General features: G+C 35.9%; 1 protein-coding gene across 3 annotated transcripts; it reads left to right on the plus strand.

Annotated features, from left to right (window-relative positions):
• The first annotated feature begins 1,034 nt into the window (after positions 1-1,034).
• LOC114148766 (heat shock 70 kDa protein 12A-like) lies at positions 1,035-15,679 on the plus strand. 3 transcript variants are annotated; one of them, XM_028024255.1, is made up of 5 exons: positions 1,035-1,162; positions 10,132-10,427; positions 10,932-11,156; positions 11,240-11,411; positions 14,832-15,678. In XM_028024255.1, exons 2-5 carry the CDS (start codon positions 10,146-10,148, stop codon positions 15,590-15,592), a joined length of 1,440 nt encoding a protein of 479 aa, XP_027880056.1. In that variant the 5' UTR covers positions 1,035-1,162; positions 10,132-10,145; the 3' UTR covers positions 15,593-15,678. The 3 variants fall into 3 exon arrangements, with proteins under 3 accessions (XP_027880056.1, XP_027880057.1, XP_027880055.1); XM_028024256.1 differs by lacking the exon at positions 1,035-1,162 and adding an exon at positions 3,269-3,380 and having other exon boundaries at positions 14,832-15,679; XM_028024254.1 differs by lacking the exon at positions 1,035-1,162 and having other exon boundaries at positions 10,008-10,427.
• Positions 15,680-17,580: the final 1,901 nt, after the last annotated feature.

A 17,580-nucleotide genomic window follows, 5' to 3' on the forward strand; every position in this document is an offset into this window, starting at 1 on the left:
GAACGAACTGAAAGGTACTTCATTTATGTTGACTTAGCAGCATATTTAAGGATTTAGTCTAATGTTCACACATAGACCTGTCACAATAACCGATAAATCAATTTATAGGATGATAAATTAAAACAACCTCAATCATTTCCATTGGCCTGATTTATTGTTTATCTTTTTTTGTCTCTTTCTACCAAAAACTGGATGATGGTCCTACAGTTTTAGAAGAAATAAAACAGAGTAGAATTAATTCTGATGTTGTAGTGTTAATTTGATGTTATTTCTATAGAAATAACTTAATGTAACATTAACTAATATGGCTCCTCTCTTATGCTGTAGCTCTTTGCCGACAGTTGAAGGAAACAAAGGTAAGCTGCAACATGCCATAACAATTTAATCATCACTAAAGATACAGAATAAAGATCAATTTTTAAAATAAAGATTCTATTTATTAAGAGAAGAAGAGAAAATCCAAACCACTGTGGTCCTATTTGACCAGGTCATTACCTCCCTGGGTTAATCAGGAAACGTTATTAACCAGATTAGGAAGCAAACTTTAAATTTACCACTAACACTGGCCTGATTCCTGTCAGACGTGTAGAATCAGGAAGCTAAAAGACCTCAAAAAGTAACACATCATGCACTCATCTAAAGAAATGAGAAACAAACTATTTACGGACTATAAGCCGCTACTCCCCCCACCCCCCTCACACACACCCACACTTTGAACCATGCGGCTTATAGCCCGGTGCAGCTTATATATATGTACATTTCCAGTATTTTTAAAAAACTTTGTAGATGCAGCTTCTTCAAAGTCAGGGTACATTCAGAGCTGCGTGTCTCCATTGTTTTTTAAGGGTGAGGTTTCTAGAAACTCTATGACTTGTCATGTAAAAATGTAAAAACAATCTTAGGAAGATATTCTCATAAAGTTTCCTCTACTCAGACTCCGTCGAAAGCATAAGTTAAACTAGTCTACTGTCCTCAAACCATGAGAGGCCTCCACTAAGGGCTTGAATTTTGATACAAAGCATACATAATTGATTTGTTTAATGAGAAACAGAACACTGTTCAAGATGATTTTATGTCTTCAGAATATCCATCCATCATCTAACACACTTGTCCCTAGTAGGGGTCAGGAGGGGTGCTGGTGCCCATCTCCAGCGGTCAACAGGTGAGTGGTGGGGTACACCTTAGACAGGTTGCCAGTCCATTTAAGACAGAATATATTCATTACAGTATTTTAATAAACATTTAAAATTATATATGTAAATGAATTGGCAGTTGAACTTTTTGAAAGGTCAATGAATAATCTTTATTGTTTGATTGTTGTGTTACCATTATTACAATCTTTTGAGCTTGGTTTTCTCATAAATAATATTCAGCTTTCTGTGATTAATTCTAGGCTCAGCCAATTCAAGCTGGTCTCTTCTGACCGATTCCACTTTATATGTGTTGAAACGTTGGTAGTGGTGGTGATGTTCTTAACAGAAAGAAGGATATGTAATCAAATTTGCAAAAATATTCCATCCAACCTTGGGCCAATTAGAACTTATGCTACTAAAAATATCACATGGTTAGTCAGAAATATGTCAATATTTTTATCTTGTTGATTTTTCTTTGAAGAGTTGATCAACAATTTACCACAGTTAAAGTCCTTACAGCGTTACTTAAATTTTTTATATGAACATTTTATAACATTTCAACTTTTTTTGAAAACAGCTATAAAATTTTATAGCAAGTTCTGAAAAACTTTTAAAAAATATCTTCAAGACAGATTCTATGGGTATGTGATACTGGGAATTCTGGCATCGATCCGATATCAAGTAAATACAGGGCTAGCATCATACCAATACAGGTACAGGCTGATCTCCAACCTTCCATTCGTCAGCGAAATTATTGAAAAAGATGTTTCAAACAATATTTTCTTAACAATAACCAACCCTTTCAGTCTTTCCTTTCAGTCTGGTTTCTATTTTCACCACAGTACTGAGACTGCCCTAGTTAAAATGTTCAGCTGAATATGTAAGTGTGTGCCAGTAACAACCACAGCTTGAAGATTCAATGTATATGAGAGAGGCCTGTCTATGTGTGGTCTGTAACCCTTAAAGGAACACAGTGACTATAACTTTTGTAAAACTCTTGATTGCCTCGATCTTTCTCAGTTTGTGTAGCATGGATGGGCAAGATGATGCATTCAGGGGCTTAATTATAAAACCAGTAAATCATTCTTAATTTGCTGTAGCACATTCATTTTGTGTATTTTGTTTTAAAAAATACAGAAAGAGTAAATGTAAAAAAGAAATAACTTTTCAATGGTTGTCCTTTTCATTTTTACCAGAACCAGCAAAGAAGACTAAAATTTATATCTAATATTTGCACTTTGAATTTAAATAGTATAGACTTTATCTTTTGTTCTGTAAGTGAAGAATTGAGTTAATAAAATGTTCTGTTTTCACCCTGGTAGATGAAGTGGGCTTACAGAGTTTAAAGAATTCCAGTTGACACATATTTTGGTTCCTGGAAAATATTCCTGCAGTCCAATCCTACCTTTATACATTTAATCACCAAGAACTGAGTTGTGTTTGAAAATTTATTTCTGTGCTGTAATAAATGTCATTGGCCAGCAGAGAGCAGACCAGTATTGTGGGAAAATGGCGAGTGCAGAACAATAAATTACTGACTTATTCAGTGGGTTATCAGTTAGACACAGGGGCGATCCAAGCCTTCTTGGGGCCCTAAGCGAAATTTGGTTTTGGGACCCTCTATTTCTGCTAACAATGTAGACTTGCTGGAATCAACAGTTAGAATATTAGATAATTCACACACCTGCTATAAACTTATTGCATCCCTGATAGTGCTGTTCACATTATATTCTATATATGAATAATTTAGAACTTATTGAATTTATTGACCAGTCGATCCCTGGGAGCCAATTTCCTTACTTTTGTTACATGTGAAGCCTATCTTATCCCCTGACCTTATCTTTGTCAGCAAAGGTTTAAAAATCAGTCTCTCTCCTCTTCTGCTCTGCAGGTCTGACTGACAGACCGGCCCGCCAGGTCAGATCTGCACATTTGCAGTTAACATTCACCCCACTGTTGCCAACTCAGTGACTTTCTTGCTACATTTAGCGACATTTCAGAAACATTCGGCCAGAATCAAAATCGGCAGGTCAGGCTTTTTAAAGATTGGTAACTGGGGATCGGCCAGGAAATTGCAATTGGTGCAGCTCTACACACATATTCATGACATTCTATGACTAAATTAATTTCTCATAAGCATTACTCCAATAGCTGAAAATGTTATTTATGCCAGTGGAGTTTTTCTTCCCTGAGAACGTGGACCGGTACCTGTACCTGGTTGATTCTGAGCCTTGAAATGATTTTAACGTAAGTTTCACAGACCTTATAAGTTGATGTAAAAATAATGTTTGTTTTAGCCACATAAATGATCAACAGCAAACAACATATCACCAACAACAGCTTAGAGCAGCTCATTGATATATTGATGCAGCAGTCATGTAGCCTGATGTAAGTCATTTTGCTAAACAATGTCAAACATTGAGAATAATTATTCTTATCAAATGTTATCAAACACACTGTTTTGTAGCCAACAAACCTCAGAAATATACAGAGCCAAGCAGGAAAATCAACTAATTTCAAATTAAAATTCAGCTTCACAAAGATGCTAGCATAAATGTTTGGCTGTTGAACTGAACCGTTCAAGGTTGCTATAAAGTTAGTTTTCTATTAACAGCTTCACAGATCTTTTTTATAAATATTACATTATGAAGACATATTAAAACATACCTTCATCTCCCTGATGGTAGAACTTGCTGACCCTCTTGCTGGCCAGCCTCTTGCTGGCCCTCGAGGACCGACTTTGGGCATATCTGCTTTAATGTGTCCTTAAACAGAGGGCAAACATTCATCAAATGTGAATTTAACAGGTTCAGGCTGGTAGTGCGTTACCAAAAATTTTAGGATAACATGACTGCCAGCACATCAGCCTTTGTGTCAAATCTCCATTCCATAAGCTGCTCTTTAAACCACATCCAATCAATTAATCAACCAATAAAATTTTATTTGTATAGCACATTTCAGTAACAAGGCATTTCAAAGTGCTTTACATCATAAAAACACAAAATCATGCAACATAGCATCAACAACAGATGAGTTTTCATCAATTTGGAGACAGGCAAAACAAATATTAAAGCTGCAGCATGTAGCTTTTGTTTAAAAAAAATGTTTTATACATATTTGTTAAAACTGTCACTATGTTTTGACAGTACAATATAAGAGATTTCTAGTATTACATGGTGTTCAAACCTGATGTTGCTCACAACTCAAATTCACATATAAGGAAAAAATTAATTGATACATTGCATGTTATGAAATAAAAAATGGCACAGGAGGCACGGAACATGGTCCACTCAGACTCGATGTCCCCCACCTCTCCCGGAATATGTTCAGTGTTCTGCAGGAGATGGGAGTTAAAGCTCCATCTCACAGAAGACTCTGCCAGATGTTCCCAGCAGACCCTCACAACATGTTTGGGCCTGTCAGGTCTGACCGGCTTCCTCCCCCACCACCGGAGCCATCTCACTACCAGGTAGTGGTCAGTGAACAGCTCCGCACCTCTCATCACCCGAGTGTCCAAGACATACGGCCGCAGATCTGATGAAACAATGACAACGTTGATCATCGAAATGCAGCCTAGGCTGTCCTGGTGCCAAATGCACACGTGGACACCCTTATGTCTGAACATGGTGTTCGTTATGAGGTGTTTGTTATGAGCCAGCTTCTGCAACCGAGGATCGGACCGCCAGGGTCTGCCCCCCCCCTCCAGGCCTGGCTCCAGAGTGGAGCCCCGGTGACCCACATCTGGGTGAGGGAACACTAAGTCCATTGTTACAACTCATCATACGGGGTCTTCAGGCTGCTCTTAGTCTGGTTTCTCACCGAGGACCTGTCTGCCTTGGGTGACCCTACCAGGGGCATAAAGCCCCAGACAGCATAGCTCCTAGGATCATTGGGACACTCAAACCCTTCCACCACAATCAGGTGGCAGCCCAAGGAGAGATTCTAAACTTTTAGCATATATTTTTTCTTGAATATATCTTCATCTTTATTTCTTTTCATTGAGATTTATTTGAAAAACTTTTTAAGCCCAAAGGTGTGAATTAGATCCTAAGATCCTACCACTGCATTTTAGCAAAGTTGAAGTCTGGACTTTCACTGGGCCACTGCAAAATTTTGATTGTTTTCTTTTGCACTCTGTTGTAGATTTGATGGGGGTATTGTACTGTTGAATTAAGTTTAAGCTATAAACAGAGAAGTTTATAGTCAACCTGATGACCATAAGGGACCCAGGTCCTCTAGCAGCAAGATGTGCCCTAATAATCACCATTCCACCACCATGTTTGTCTTTTCATATAACATATTGGTGCTGGTAGGCCATGTATTTTTTTTTTTACATTACAACCAAGAATTTCTATTTAGGTCTCATCCGTCAAAAAAAAAAATCATTGTTCCACATCTTGAACTTCTTTTAATTATAACCTTCAAAGCCTCACCCATGCTGCCATGTCCACGGCAAAATATTAAACTCTTCTAAACACTCATATTTGTTCAGTGCTTTTCCAATAAAACTGTCAGTAACTTTACTCTTTACTATTCACTTTGAAGTGAATTTACTGTAAACTCCCGGTAAGACTGGCAATCTGTCTATTATCTGAATATTTTTCCCTTGTTAATAATTATTGTCCCTGTGGAATGAGGGCTAAAATAGTTTGTACATGCCTTTTTAACATCTCAGATTTATAATTAGGGACAATTGTCTCTCCAAAGTAATTGCTTTCTGCCTTGGCATTCTGTTAACATACGCCTGTCTGCTTCATAGTGGCAAACCACTTAAACTTTTATCAGTATGTTGGTGGTCTCACTGCACATGAGACAGATAATCTGTGAAACAACCAAATATGACAGGAAAACTGTTTGTCTGCCGTGATTAGTGGTCATGCTTAAGTAACAACTTCTTGCCTGTTCACAGAACTTGAGAACTTGAAATGAAAACTTACCTTGCGTTAACATTGAGAACTGCACACATTTAATAAAAGAAAATACCTGTCTTTTTCAGAGCTTTTCAATCAATCAATCAAATTTTATTTGTATAGCACATTTCAGCAGCAAGGGATTTCAAAGTGCTTTACATCATATCAAAAACAGAAACACAATGCAACATAGAATCAGCAATCAAAACACAGCATTAAGTCAAGTTACATCATTAAATTTGTAATTGATTACGTTTCAAATACAATCCTAAACAGGTGGGTTTTTAGTCTAGATTTAAAGTAAGTCAGTGTTTCAGCTGTTTTACAGTTTTCTGGAAGTTTGTTCCAAATTTGTGGTGCATAGATGCTGAAAGCTGCTTCTCCTCGTTTGGTTCTGGTTCTGGGGATGCAGAGCAGACCAGAACCAGAAGACCTGAGAGGTCTGGAAGGTTGATACAATAAAAGCAGATCTTTAATGTATTGTGGTGCTAAACCGTTCAGTGATTTATAAACTAACAGTATTTTAAAGTCTATTCTTTGAGCTACAGGGAGCCAGTGGAGGGACTTTAAAACTGGTGTTATGTGCTCTATCTTCCTGGTTTTAGTGAGAACGCGAGCAGCAGCATTCTGGATCAGCTGCAGCTGGTTGATTGATTTGTTGGACAGACCTGTGAAAACGCTGTTGCAATAATCAATACGACTGAAGATGAACGCATGGATGAGTTTCTCTAGATCTGGCTGAGACATTAGTCCTTTAATCCTGGAAATGTTCTTCAGGTGATAGAAGGCCGACTTTGTGACTGTCTTTATGTGGCTCTGGAGGTTCAGGTCAGAGTCCATCACTACTCCCAGGTTTCGGGCTGATCGCTGGTTTTCAGTTGTAATAACTGAAGCTGTGCATTGACTCTAGATCTATAACTCTAGATCTATAACTCTAGATCGTTCCTCTTTAGGTCCAAAAATAATAACTTCAGTTTTGTTTCTGTTCAGCTGGAGAAAGTTTTGGCACATCCACACATTTATCTGTTCTAAGCATCTGTTCAGTGATTGGATGGGGTCAAAGGTCACCTGGTGACATCGTAATGTAGAGCTGTGTGTCATCTGCATAGTTATGGTAGCTAATATTATTTCCTGTTATAACCTGAGCTAATGGGAGCATATAAATATTGAATAAAAGGGGTCCTAGTATTGAACCTTGGGGTACCCCACATGTGACCTTTGACCTCTTTGATGAGAAGTTTCCAATTGAAACAAAGAAATGTTTGAAATCAAAGCCTGGGGGAAAACGCCTGATGAGAGCGATGAGTTTACTATTTGGATCAGATCAGCAGCAATAACAGGCAGGACTTTCTAAAGAAATGTGTGGGTAAAACATCCAGACAGCAGGAACTGGAGCTTAGTTGACTTATAATTTCCTGTAGGGCTTTTCTCCCATCGTTATAGAAATATGTTTTTTTCCACTGACATACTGATCATCCAGCAGGAAAAGGAATGCATTTTTCTGTGACTTCCATGTAGAAAGATCTAAGTTTAGGGTGAAATAACTTAGGTAGTCTACTGCTTTCATGTTGTGAATCAAGCTATTTAGGATTAACAAATCAAAGTGGCCCAAAAGATTAATATGGATAATGTTTTTATCAATAGCAAAATGTATCCACCTGTACAGAAATCCATTGTATGCTTTGAAAGAAAGATCTCTGTTTGTAACACTCATGGGAAAAGAAATAATTGAAATAGTATAGTTACAGAACATAACATTACTATTTGAGTGAGTGAAACTCCAAGTTTGAGCAATGAACCCATTAAAATTACAAAAGATGTGTAGATTGTTGCGTAAATAAATAAATGTTATGATGTACCAGATTACTGAATGAACATTCAGCATTATAATGGACACTGACATTACAAAGAGCAATGATGAAAAATAAATAACATATAGGCAGAATGCAACACTCATAAAGACATTTGGCTTGGCAGCATGACATGAATTTAGATACATTTAAGAAACACTGCATCTGGTGCCAGATTAAAATTCTGTATACATCTTTTTAAAGGTATTTTAACAATGAAATAAAATCTATTTACTTGAGTGAATAATAAAGGGATCTGTAATAAATTAAGAATGAAGTAAAATGTGTTCAATTATTAACAATCAATTCAAACAATAAAACTCAGATTAAAACTGATCCAGATGACATCTACAACAATTCACCCTAATCTGGGATCAGATTTAGAATTTTAGCTTCATACTGAAAAAATGTGATACGAAATTAAGCTGTTCAATCATTCACTAATTTTAATAATTTTTGTTGTGACATAAGATCCCAAACATGTCAGTGATGCTTAATACTGTTTCACTCTGCCTTCCCAAATGGTGCTCTGTCCTCTGCTGAACACTCAGTCAATGCAAAGCAGTGATTTTTATTTATTTTAAAAACTACATTAAGAAAACAAATCACATTTTAAAGGTACTGAAAAGTACACGGAGTTTAGAAAAACACTGTTAATCATTGTTAATAATTATTAAAGCATTTTAAAAAACTAAAATAATGGGATTGTACTAGATTAATTAAAAAATAAAATAAAAGAATAAGGTGAAATTTTTTTACCAATGGTTTGAAAACTGAAAAATGACATGTCATGACTGTTGTCATGACATGTCATTGTAAAATAATGACACTTTTAGTGCAAAGTTGACACTTTTAATGGACTTTTTAATGCAACTTTTAGAACAACTTTGCATTAAAAGTGTCTTTATCTACCGAATGACACTTCATGTCAACAGTCATAAACATTCATGAAGACTTCTTAATGTTCCTGACAGGTATTAATGTTATATTTATGTGTGTCATGTCATGACTTTGTCATGCATAAGGATTGCCAGTATATTATGCATGACATCCCTTCAAATAAGGTGTTACCCATTACTTTTTACCCTTCCATCACAATGAACATTAAATCCAGCTCAGTCACAAGGTTGATTTCTCCTTGCACAATAATGTACCTTTGTACCATCAATTTATACCATAAAGCAATTTCCTCTTACTCTTGTTCTCTCAGACCTGTTTCTAAGCTTGGATTTCTTGCCGGCACATCTTAAAAACAAATTTTTTTGTTTAGTTCTCAAATATACTTCAAATTAAACAGAGATTACCTTATCTGCTGATTTTGCTGTTGTTGGGTGTCTTCCAATTCTTGAATTCTTCATGCAAACATGTCATACATGTTAGTCTAATGTATATCAGAACATACATTTATGATAATATCTGACTTTTACATTGCTACTGGAACACCTGACTCTCCCCACTATGCAACAATAAAGGCAATTTCCATTCTATTCTAAAAAAACACAAAGTCAGTCAATAAATTCTGTCTCATGAACATAAGTCCACATATATGATCTGAAACTATGGAGAGCAGGTATCAATTGATTTATACTCATTGTTTAGAGTAGAGGGAGGTTAAATATGCCGAGCAAATGCTGAAGTTCTTAGATTTTCTTTCTGTTTTATGTCTAGATCCATATCATTTGTTGAGATACAGTACCGTTTACTGAGGGAGGTCAAGTTATCTTCTCCTTGTACTAATATGGGTCTGTTTACAAAATAAGAGTAAAAATGGACAATGGGTCTGTAGTGATATGTCACAGTGAGGCTCCAGTAGTTGTTGTCACACAAAGTAATAAAGCTGAGTTGATTCTTGACAAAAATTAGGATGAGAGCCATCCATTTTTTCAACTCTTAAGAATTATAAGGAATATTAGTTGTGGTAACTAATCCATAAAAATCACCAACTGTTAATCAAAGCTAAAACTATTTTCAGGTCTTAGGTTTAACAGTAAACCATGTTTATTCAAACATTTTATTATAAAGTTATGTTTAAAGTGATGTATTTACCTGGAGTTGCCTACAGCCATCTCACTGTCCTGGTCTTGATCAAACTGAGTACATTCACCAGATGACATTCATAATAATCAAGATGTCGCTTCATGGAGGGTTGGACTTTATGTCAGTCCTAATTCTATATAAATGTCTACCTGAAACACCTGCCTCTCAGTTCCTGATTCTTTTCCTCTGCACAACCTGCAGGACCTGTTCCAGCAATGGGGGAATCTTACATCATAAGTATAGACTTTGGAACAACATACAGTGGATATGCCTTCAGTTTGGCATCCAGAGAAGAAGAAGTAGACCCTCATGTGAAGTTTTGGGGTGAAGAAATTGGACTAGAAACCCCAAAGGCTCCAACCTGCATCCTGTTTGATGAACATCAACAGTTTGTCAGCTTCGGATATAAAGCCAAACAGACTTCCTTAAAAACATCAGGCAAAGATGGCAGAGCAATGTTCTTCTTTGATTGCTTTAAGATGTCACTCTATGGCAAAGTGAGTAAACATATTTTCTGCAAGCATATATATGAGTGTTTCAAACTTATAAAAACTACAACAACGGACAGTCCAGGGATTCTTATATCTGTCTGTCATTTGGTGCAGTGTTTTTGTTATATTGCAAGTCTTAGTTCCAGTTCCCTTATGTAGTTGTTTTTCTTTCTAATTCTCTGTTATTATTGCTAATCAGCATAGCAAGCAAGTTGGACACACTGTTGCAACTATTAAGTGAAAAAAGGGATTAACTGGCCCACTGATATCTTATCTGCTTTGTCTACTTGTGCAACCTGACTTTGGTTCCATGATTAAAACTTTTTACAATCCTGAATGCACTTGCACTCCATCCTGTTCTTTACAGCAGAAGCAAATGAATAAACTTTAAGCTCTTGAAAATATGGAAACACGTATGAGTGTGTCTGACTGTAGATAAATTCAATGAATTAATTTCTTTCTGAGACTTCGACATCCATTAAATTTCATGTAATTGTCAAACATCTCCAGAAAGTCACTACAGACTTGACAATCAAAGCAGCCAATGGGAGGGAAATGAAGGCTCTGAAGGTTTTTACAGAAGCTTTAAGATTCCTGAAAGATGACGCTCTGAAGACCATTCAACAAAACACTGAAGGAAAGAAGTTCACAGCCTCTGATTTCACCTGGGTTCTGACGGTTCCTGCAATCTGGGATCATTCAGCCAAACAGTTCATGAGAGAAGCTGCAACTCAGGTAAAGCCCACAGACTGTTAGACAACACAGCGGTACCATGTCCTTATTGTTTCAAAATATGAGTCTTTTATCATTGTTTGCAGGCAGGAATAGTGACTTATGGAACTGAAAACAATCTAGTTTTTGCTCTGGAACCAGAAGCAGCTTCAGTCTACTGTAAGAAACTACCATCAGATGGTTTCATAGCAGAAAACCGTGGTGAAAGCAAACTGGACCAATCTTCAGGAACTCAGTACATTGTTGTTGATTGTGGAGGTAAGACATTTTCAGTGGTGTCTGTTTTAAATGAAGACAGACATTTTATTAGAATTAAATCAATGGTGTAATTATTTATAAGTATCTGTTCTAGAAAAAAGTGACTCACAAATGGTGGTTAGAATAAATATAATTAGCTCTTTGGGTCCCATTTTTTTTCTTTTCTTTTACCATAAAACAAAATTTATTCTGCTCATCTTCTGTTTCCAGTATGTTTAGATCAATTGTAATATAACAAGTTTCTCATGAATGATGGAGATTAAATCATTACATGTTTGGTGTATGAGTACATTAAAACATTAACCTACTGACTTCAGAATTTACTTACATTCCTTTTCTCCCTTGTGTTTCATTCTTTCAATTGCCCCTTGTTGGAAGACGTAATGCCATAGAAAAAAATGCTTCAGCATCGACCTCAAACACATTTAGCACATACAACTGATGTTAAAAAATACTGCTGCATGAACGCCACAGCTCATGCATCAGCATCTATACTGTAGAAGGCCACTGCTGGAGAAACAAAGCATCTGCATAATAAATGTTGCAGCAATGACCAAATATCACTAAATTGGGGCAATTCAATACACTGTCTTCGATGCACTGCATCTGGATCTGGAACTGTAGTGTGTGTGTGTATATATATATGTATATACTGTATATATTCAGACTCAGACTGATAAGTAGGTTCTCTCAAGTTTGGAATACTTTGTTAAAATAAACTCAAATGTTATGAAAAAATGGTCAGGCAGGATAATAATAATAATAATAATAATAATAATAATAATAATAATAATAATAATAATAATGATAATAATAATAATAATACTTATTATTATTATTATTGTTGTTGTTGTTATTAAAGGACACTTTACAACATTAAACACAAATTAAACAGTAAAGAAATGGCTACAAGACACAAAACAGCAAAAATAACTGCACAGTTAAAGTGAGAAGGCTAACTTGAACAGCTGAGTTTTAGTTATGCTTTGAAGGTCAGAAGAGAATCAATATTACGGATGTCAGGGGGAAAAGAGTTCCAGAGCAAAAGAAGGCTCTTTTCCCCATGTTGCTGAGACAGACAAGAGGCACACTGAGGTGGATGGAAGAGGAAGAACGAAGGGAATGTGAACGAGTGGTGATGTGCAAAAGATCAGACAAGTAAGGAGGGGCAAGGTTGTGGATTGCCTTGAATGTAAACAACAGGATTTTAAATTGAATTCTGAATGTGACAGGAAGCCAGTGAAGTTGTTATAAAATTGGAGTAATGTGGTCAAATGAGGCCGTTTTGATAATGTTGTGAGCAGCAGAGTTTTGAACGTGTTGAAATTTACTTATAGATTTATGAGGCAGACCAACGAAAAGGGAATTACAGTAAACAATTCGAGAGATGACCAGACTATGGACCAGAACGGAAACAGAGTGCAGAGAGAGGGATGGATGAAGTCGGTTAATATTACTGAGGTGGAAGTGTGCAGACCGGATAATATTATTAATAATATGAGAGTGAAAAGAGAGAGTACTGTCAAGAATGACACCCAGACTTTTGACTTGAGAGGTTGGAGAGACCAGAGAACTGTCAGTGTTGAGGGAAAGTTGTTGACTTTAGATAGTGTAGATTTAGTGCCAATGAGTAGAAACTTTGTTTTATCACGGATTATGGGGACGTATTGTTCTTCGCACTAAATGCTATTTGTCAGCATGAGGTTTAAAATATGACGACAGAAGTTTGAATGTCTGTGGATGTTTTGAGTAAAGTCAACTGATTATAAGATAGCACCAAGGGCTACATTTAGGCTATCACTGTCAGTGTTAACATAAATGCTAAATCAGATAACAAATCTGATTAATTTGATTTATCTCATTTGACAATTTAGAGTAAGGTCTATTGGATGACACAGTGTAGCACAGAAGTAGCTTTATTGCTTTGCATTGAAGCATTAAAATTTTACTAGATGTTATGTAACGTATTTTAGCCTACCCATCCACTCATCACTCATAGTGTCACCACTACTTAACCGAATTAGCAATGAACTCAGTTGGAAAGTTACTTATGCTCTAGGGCACAATTGTCAAACTCCAGTCCTGGAGGGCCTTTAGATGTGCGTCTGCTGCACCACACCTGAATAGAATAATTAGGTCATTAAGGCTCTGGAGAACTGATCTACACAAGGAGGAGGTCATTAAGCCATTTTATTCCAGTGTTTTGTACCTATGGCACATCTAAAAACTTCAGGACAACGGCCCTTGAAGACTGGAGTTTGACAACCCTGCTCAAGGGTCAAACAGGAGGATCATAAGCAAATAAGTTTTAACAACACAAGTTTATTCCCCCACCCTCCAGAAAAATAATCCATATAACACCAATTACCAACAAATAAAAAAACTTTAATTATCCACCCTTATAGAAATTAATGTTCTATAACATTTTTTTTTTACCTGCAACTTTAAAGCTCACTTCAACAATTGTTTCTTTGCCAAGAAAAAAACAAGTTACATATTCTAGTTAGTCCTTCAATATAACAGTTCAGTCTGTCAGCTCGGTCAATGTGCACATAAGTTGTCAGTTTTGAAAATGTTCATTGACAAATAGTTTGTGGAAAAAAATAATAAAGGATTCGGGGCCCCCTTTTTGTTCAATAAGCTTATCTGTTGTCCAAGAAAAACATCCAGCACCAGCAGTAGTCCATCCACATCATCCCAGGCTTTAGTCCGAGTCACAAAGATGGCGGCGGGTTCCTCCTGTTTCTGGAACTCTACTGGCTCATTCAGATATCGGCCATGCAAAAAAACAAAAAGAACCTGCATGCAGAGCGTTAACCAATCATGCAGGTATATGGAAATCAGTGAGATCTTGCAATTACTTCTTTCTCAGAGAAAATTGAACTAACGTTTAAAGTAAACCAAAAATGCTCAGAAATAAAGAACTTAATATTAGAAGAAATGGTTACCTACATCACTTCACCATAAAACAGTCTCATTTCACAGAACTATGCTACTTGCAGAGCTACACCTTATACTCTGGTTGTTTTTTTTCCCAGTGAACTAGCAACAAAAAAGCCACATAAAACATACAGACAAATCAGCATAGTTTATGGGGGTTAAAATAGAATAAAACAAAGAATATTAATTCAGCAAAATCAGAAAAATCTGAAAAAAAACTTCAAAATTGCTCAACTTATTTATGATTGTGTATAAAAGAATTATGTAGTTTCACACAAAAAACAAGACCTGGACTAAAACTCACAATTTTTGTATGCTGCTTATATAATTATCTTTATTAGGTAAGCCCTCTGATAAGAGTCAATGACTCACACTTATTAATACTAATGTTTTGTTATTTACAGTTAATTAAGACAGAGAATTTGAACATAAATCATTTACACTAGAGCAGCCAGTTTTACAACCTCCTCTTTGTTTCAGGAGGAACCATTGACATCACTGTTCATGAAGTCCTTGAAGGAGGATTTCTGAAGGAGCTGCACAAAGCCTCTGGGAACAATATGGGAGGACAAACTGTGGACAGAAAATTTAAAGAGTTCCTCAGAGACACATTCTCTCCTGAAATCTGGGATGAGTATGAAGAAAAGTATCCCAGTGAGGTTAGCAGAATCATGTATGACTTCACACTTTTCAAGAGAAAAGATGAAGATATGGAAATAATCTGTCCACTGAATCTAGGAATGATGGCTCAGAAAAAACAGGACATGGAAGAATACTTTTATCGAGTTCAAGATGCATCTTATGATGATGGAGTAATCAAAATATTTAAGCAGAAACTGAGATCTTTTTTTGAAGAGAGTCTGTGGAGCATCACTAAGAGTCTAAGAGAAATCTTTTACAAAACCCACAGCATTAAATACATTCTGTTAGTGGGAGGTTTTGCTGAAAGTCAGTATCTATGGAGATACATTACTGATGAGTTTATTGACAACTGCAAAGTTCTGTGTCCTTTTAGGCCCCAAGAAGCCATTGTAAAGGGAGCCGTAGAGTTTGGAAGAAACCAAGGTGCAGTGGCATCAAGAAAAAGTGCCTATACTTATGGAGTACATCTGTCAGAGCAGGTTAATAAGTCAAAGCACAGAGCGGACAAGCAATACAAAAACAAAGATAACGTCTTCTGTAGTGATCCCCCGAAAACAACCCCGCCATCTTCTTATCAAGTTTCTAAAGAACAATCCTAAATGGCTCACAGTGAGAGGTCGTTTAGTCAGTTCTGGAGAAAGTTAGGAAGACGTATCAGATGCTGAACTTTAAATGAATTGATGTCAAGGATTATGACAAGAATCAATTTGAGAAAAATAAAAATTAGTGTGTAAAACCGTGCATAAAATCACTTGAACCAAATTGTTCTCCTTATGTCACTGACTTGTATGTAAGTTTCTCAAGACTTCAATTAATGAAAGGGATATTTTTTTAAAAGTGTCTACAAAGTAGAAAGTGACTTTAAAGTTGTATGGAGAGTATGGTACATTCAGGGAGTGTTAGCGTTAAATACTCTATTATAAATATAAATGTAGATTTATATCTAGAATAATGTAAATCTACATTTCTAGATTTACATTTTCTAGAGCAATTTGAGCAGTTGAAATAAATTTTAACTGCTCAAAATATTGTTGAGCAGGTTTCAGTTTATCTCAAAATTAATTTGAGATAAACTGCAAAGTTAATTTCCAGTTTATCCAAAAGACTAAAATGATAACAAAGAATCAAAAACCTTAATGGTTCTCATTTAGAGTTGTACCAGAAACAGCAAAGGGAAACTTAAATTTAATATTAGTTGTTGCTTTTTGGATTTGAATAGAAAATAATATCCACTAAACTGTTAAAAAAATCATGAGAATAATTGACATTATTTGCTTACATCAAATTCAATTTGAAAATGGTAGAAAGCAAGTAAGCATTTTACTTTATTGACAAGGTAAAAATAGAATAAACACCAACAACATCCTCTGCAGCTCATGACTTCAGTTCATACTCTCTGGTGTTAGAGAAGTAGTTTATTGATCATTTGAAATATCTTCTCACAAGAGAAAGAATAAATGTTGACTGTTTACCCTGTTCATCAGAAAAAAAATTAAACCTGTTTTCATTCAAATATTTGTTGAAAATTTACCAAACAGCATTTTGTATGCAGTTGTTCTGCTGGAAGCATCTTCCGTATTAAAGTACGTAAGTTGTTCCAATTCTCTTTTGCCCACTGCGTAGGAGGAATGTTAGTATAAAATTAATAACCTGATGCATCCAGCTAGGCTTTAAGACTGGCAATATATGATTAACTGACTTTGATTGTACTGTATTATGATGAGGACTAAATCAAATTACATGTTGATTGATGTGAATCTGACTATGTACTATCTACTATGTAACTATAAGGTACTAAAATCTTCTGTTTTATCCAAGTCAATTTAGTTACATTACAGAGTTTTAAAAATTCCTTTTGAAAGTCCATTTTGGTTCCTGGAAAAGATTCCTGGTGTGGAAACATAAAGAACCACCAAGAAGTCAGTTCTATTTGTTTACATGTAAATTTTGCACTATTGTTATGATGTCATGGGATGGCCAAATTCTTATGAGTATATAAATGAAGTACTTTTTTTTTTTCCTTTTTAGAACTACCTGGCATGGTGTTTGAATGTTTGTTTATAGCTAACTCCTTCTGTATATTAATGTCAGAATCTAATTTCTTTCTGTGCTGTAATGTGCACGATTGTCCACCAGAGAGCAGAACAGTGCTGTAGCAGCACTGTTCTGCACATTCATTCTTCTGCAATCAATAAGGTGAAGAGTCAGAAAGAATAAAACATCTAAGATTTTATGTTTCCCCACTCCAGTGCAACTCATTACAGTGGTCCCATTCACCAGTATTCTCTGGTCCTCCAGGGAAAGACAGATCCAGGTTGTTTTTTTCTTTTCTTAGGTCTTGCCATGTCATTGTATTTAGCTTCTGATTTTATTCTTCCATTTTTTTTTCTTTGTGCAGTGGAGTTTCGGTTCCTTATTGTTGGCTAGGGCTGTAGCCATGTGGATACCCTAAAGCACAAGAAATTATATTCCAAATGGTGCATTTGTTTGATGCAAACTCATAAAAATATCAAAAAGGTCTGATTTTACAGAAAAGACTGACCCACAGAATCATGATTTTTATTTTTGCTTTTATTTCTTTCAATGG

Source organism: Xiphophorus couchianus, chromosome 7 (assembly GCF_001444195.1).
Source record: "Xiphophorus couchianus chromosome 7, X_couchianus-1.0, whole genome shotgun sequence".
Taxonomy (NCBI): domain Eukaryota; kingdom Metazoa; phylum Chordata; class Actinopteri; order Cyprinodontiformes; family Poeciliidae; genus Xiphophorus; species Xiphophorus couchianus.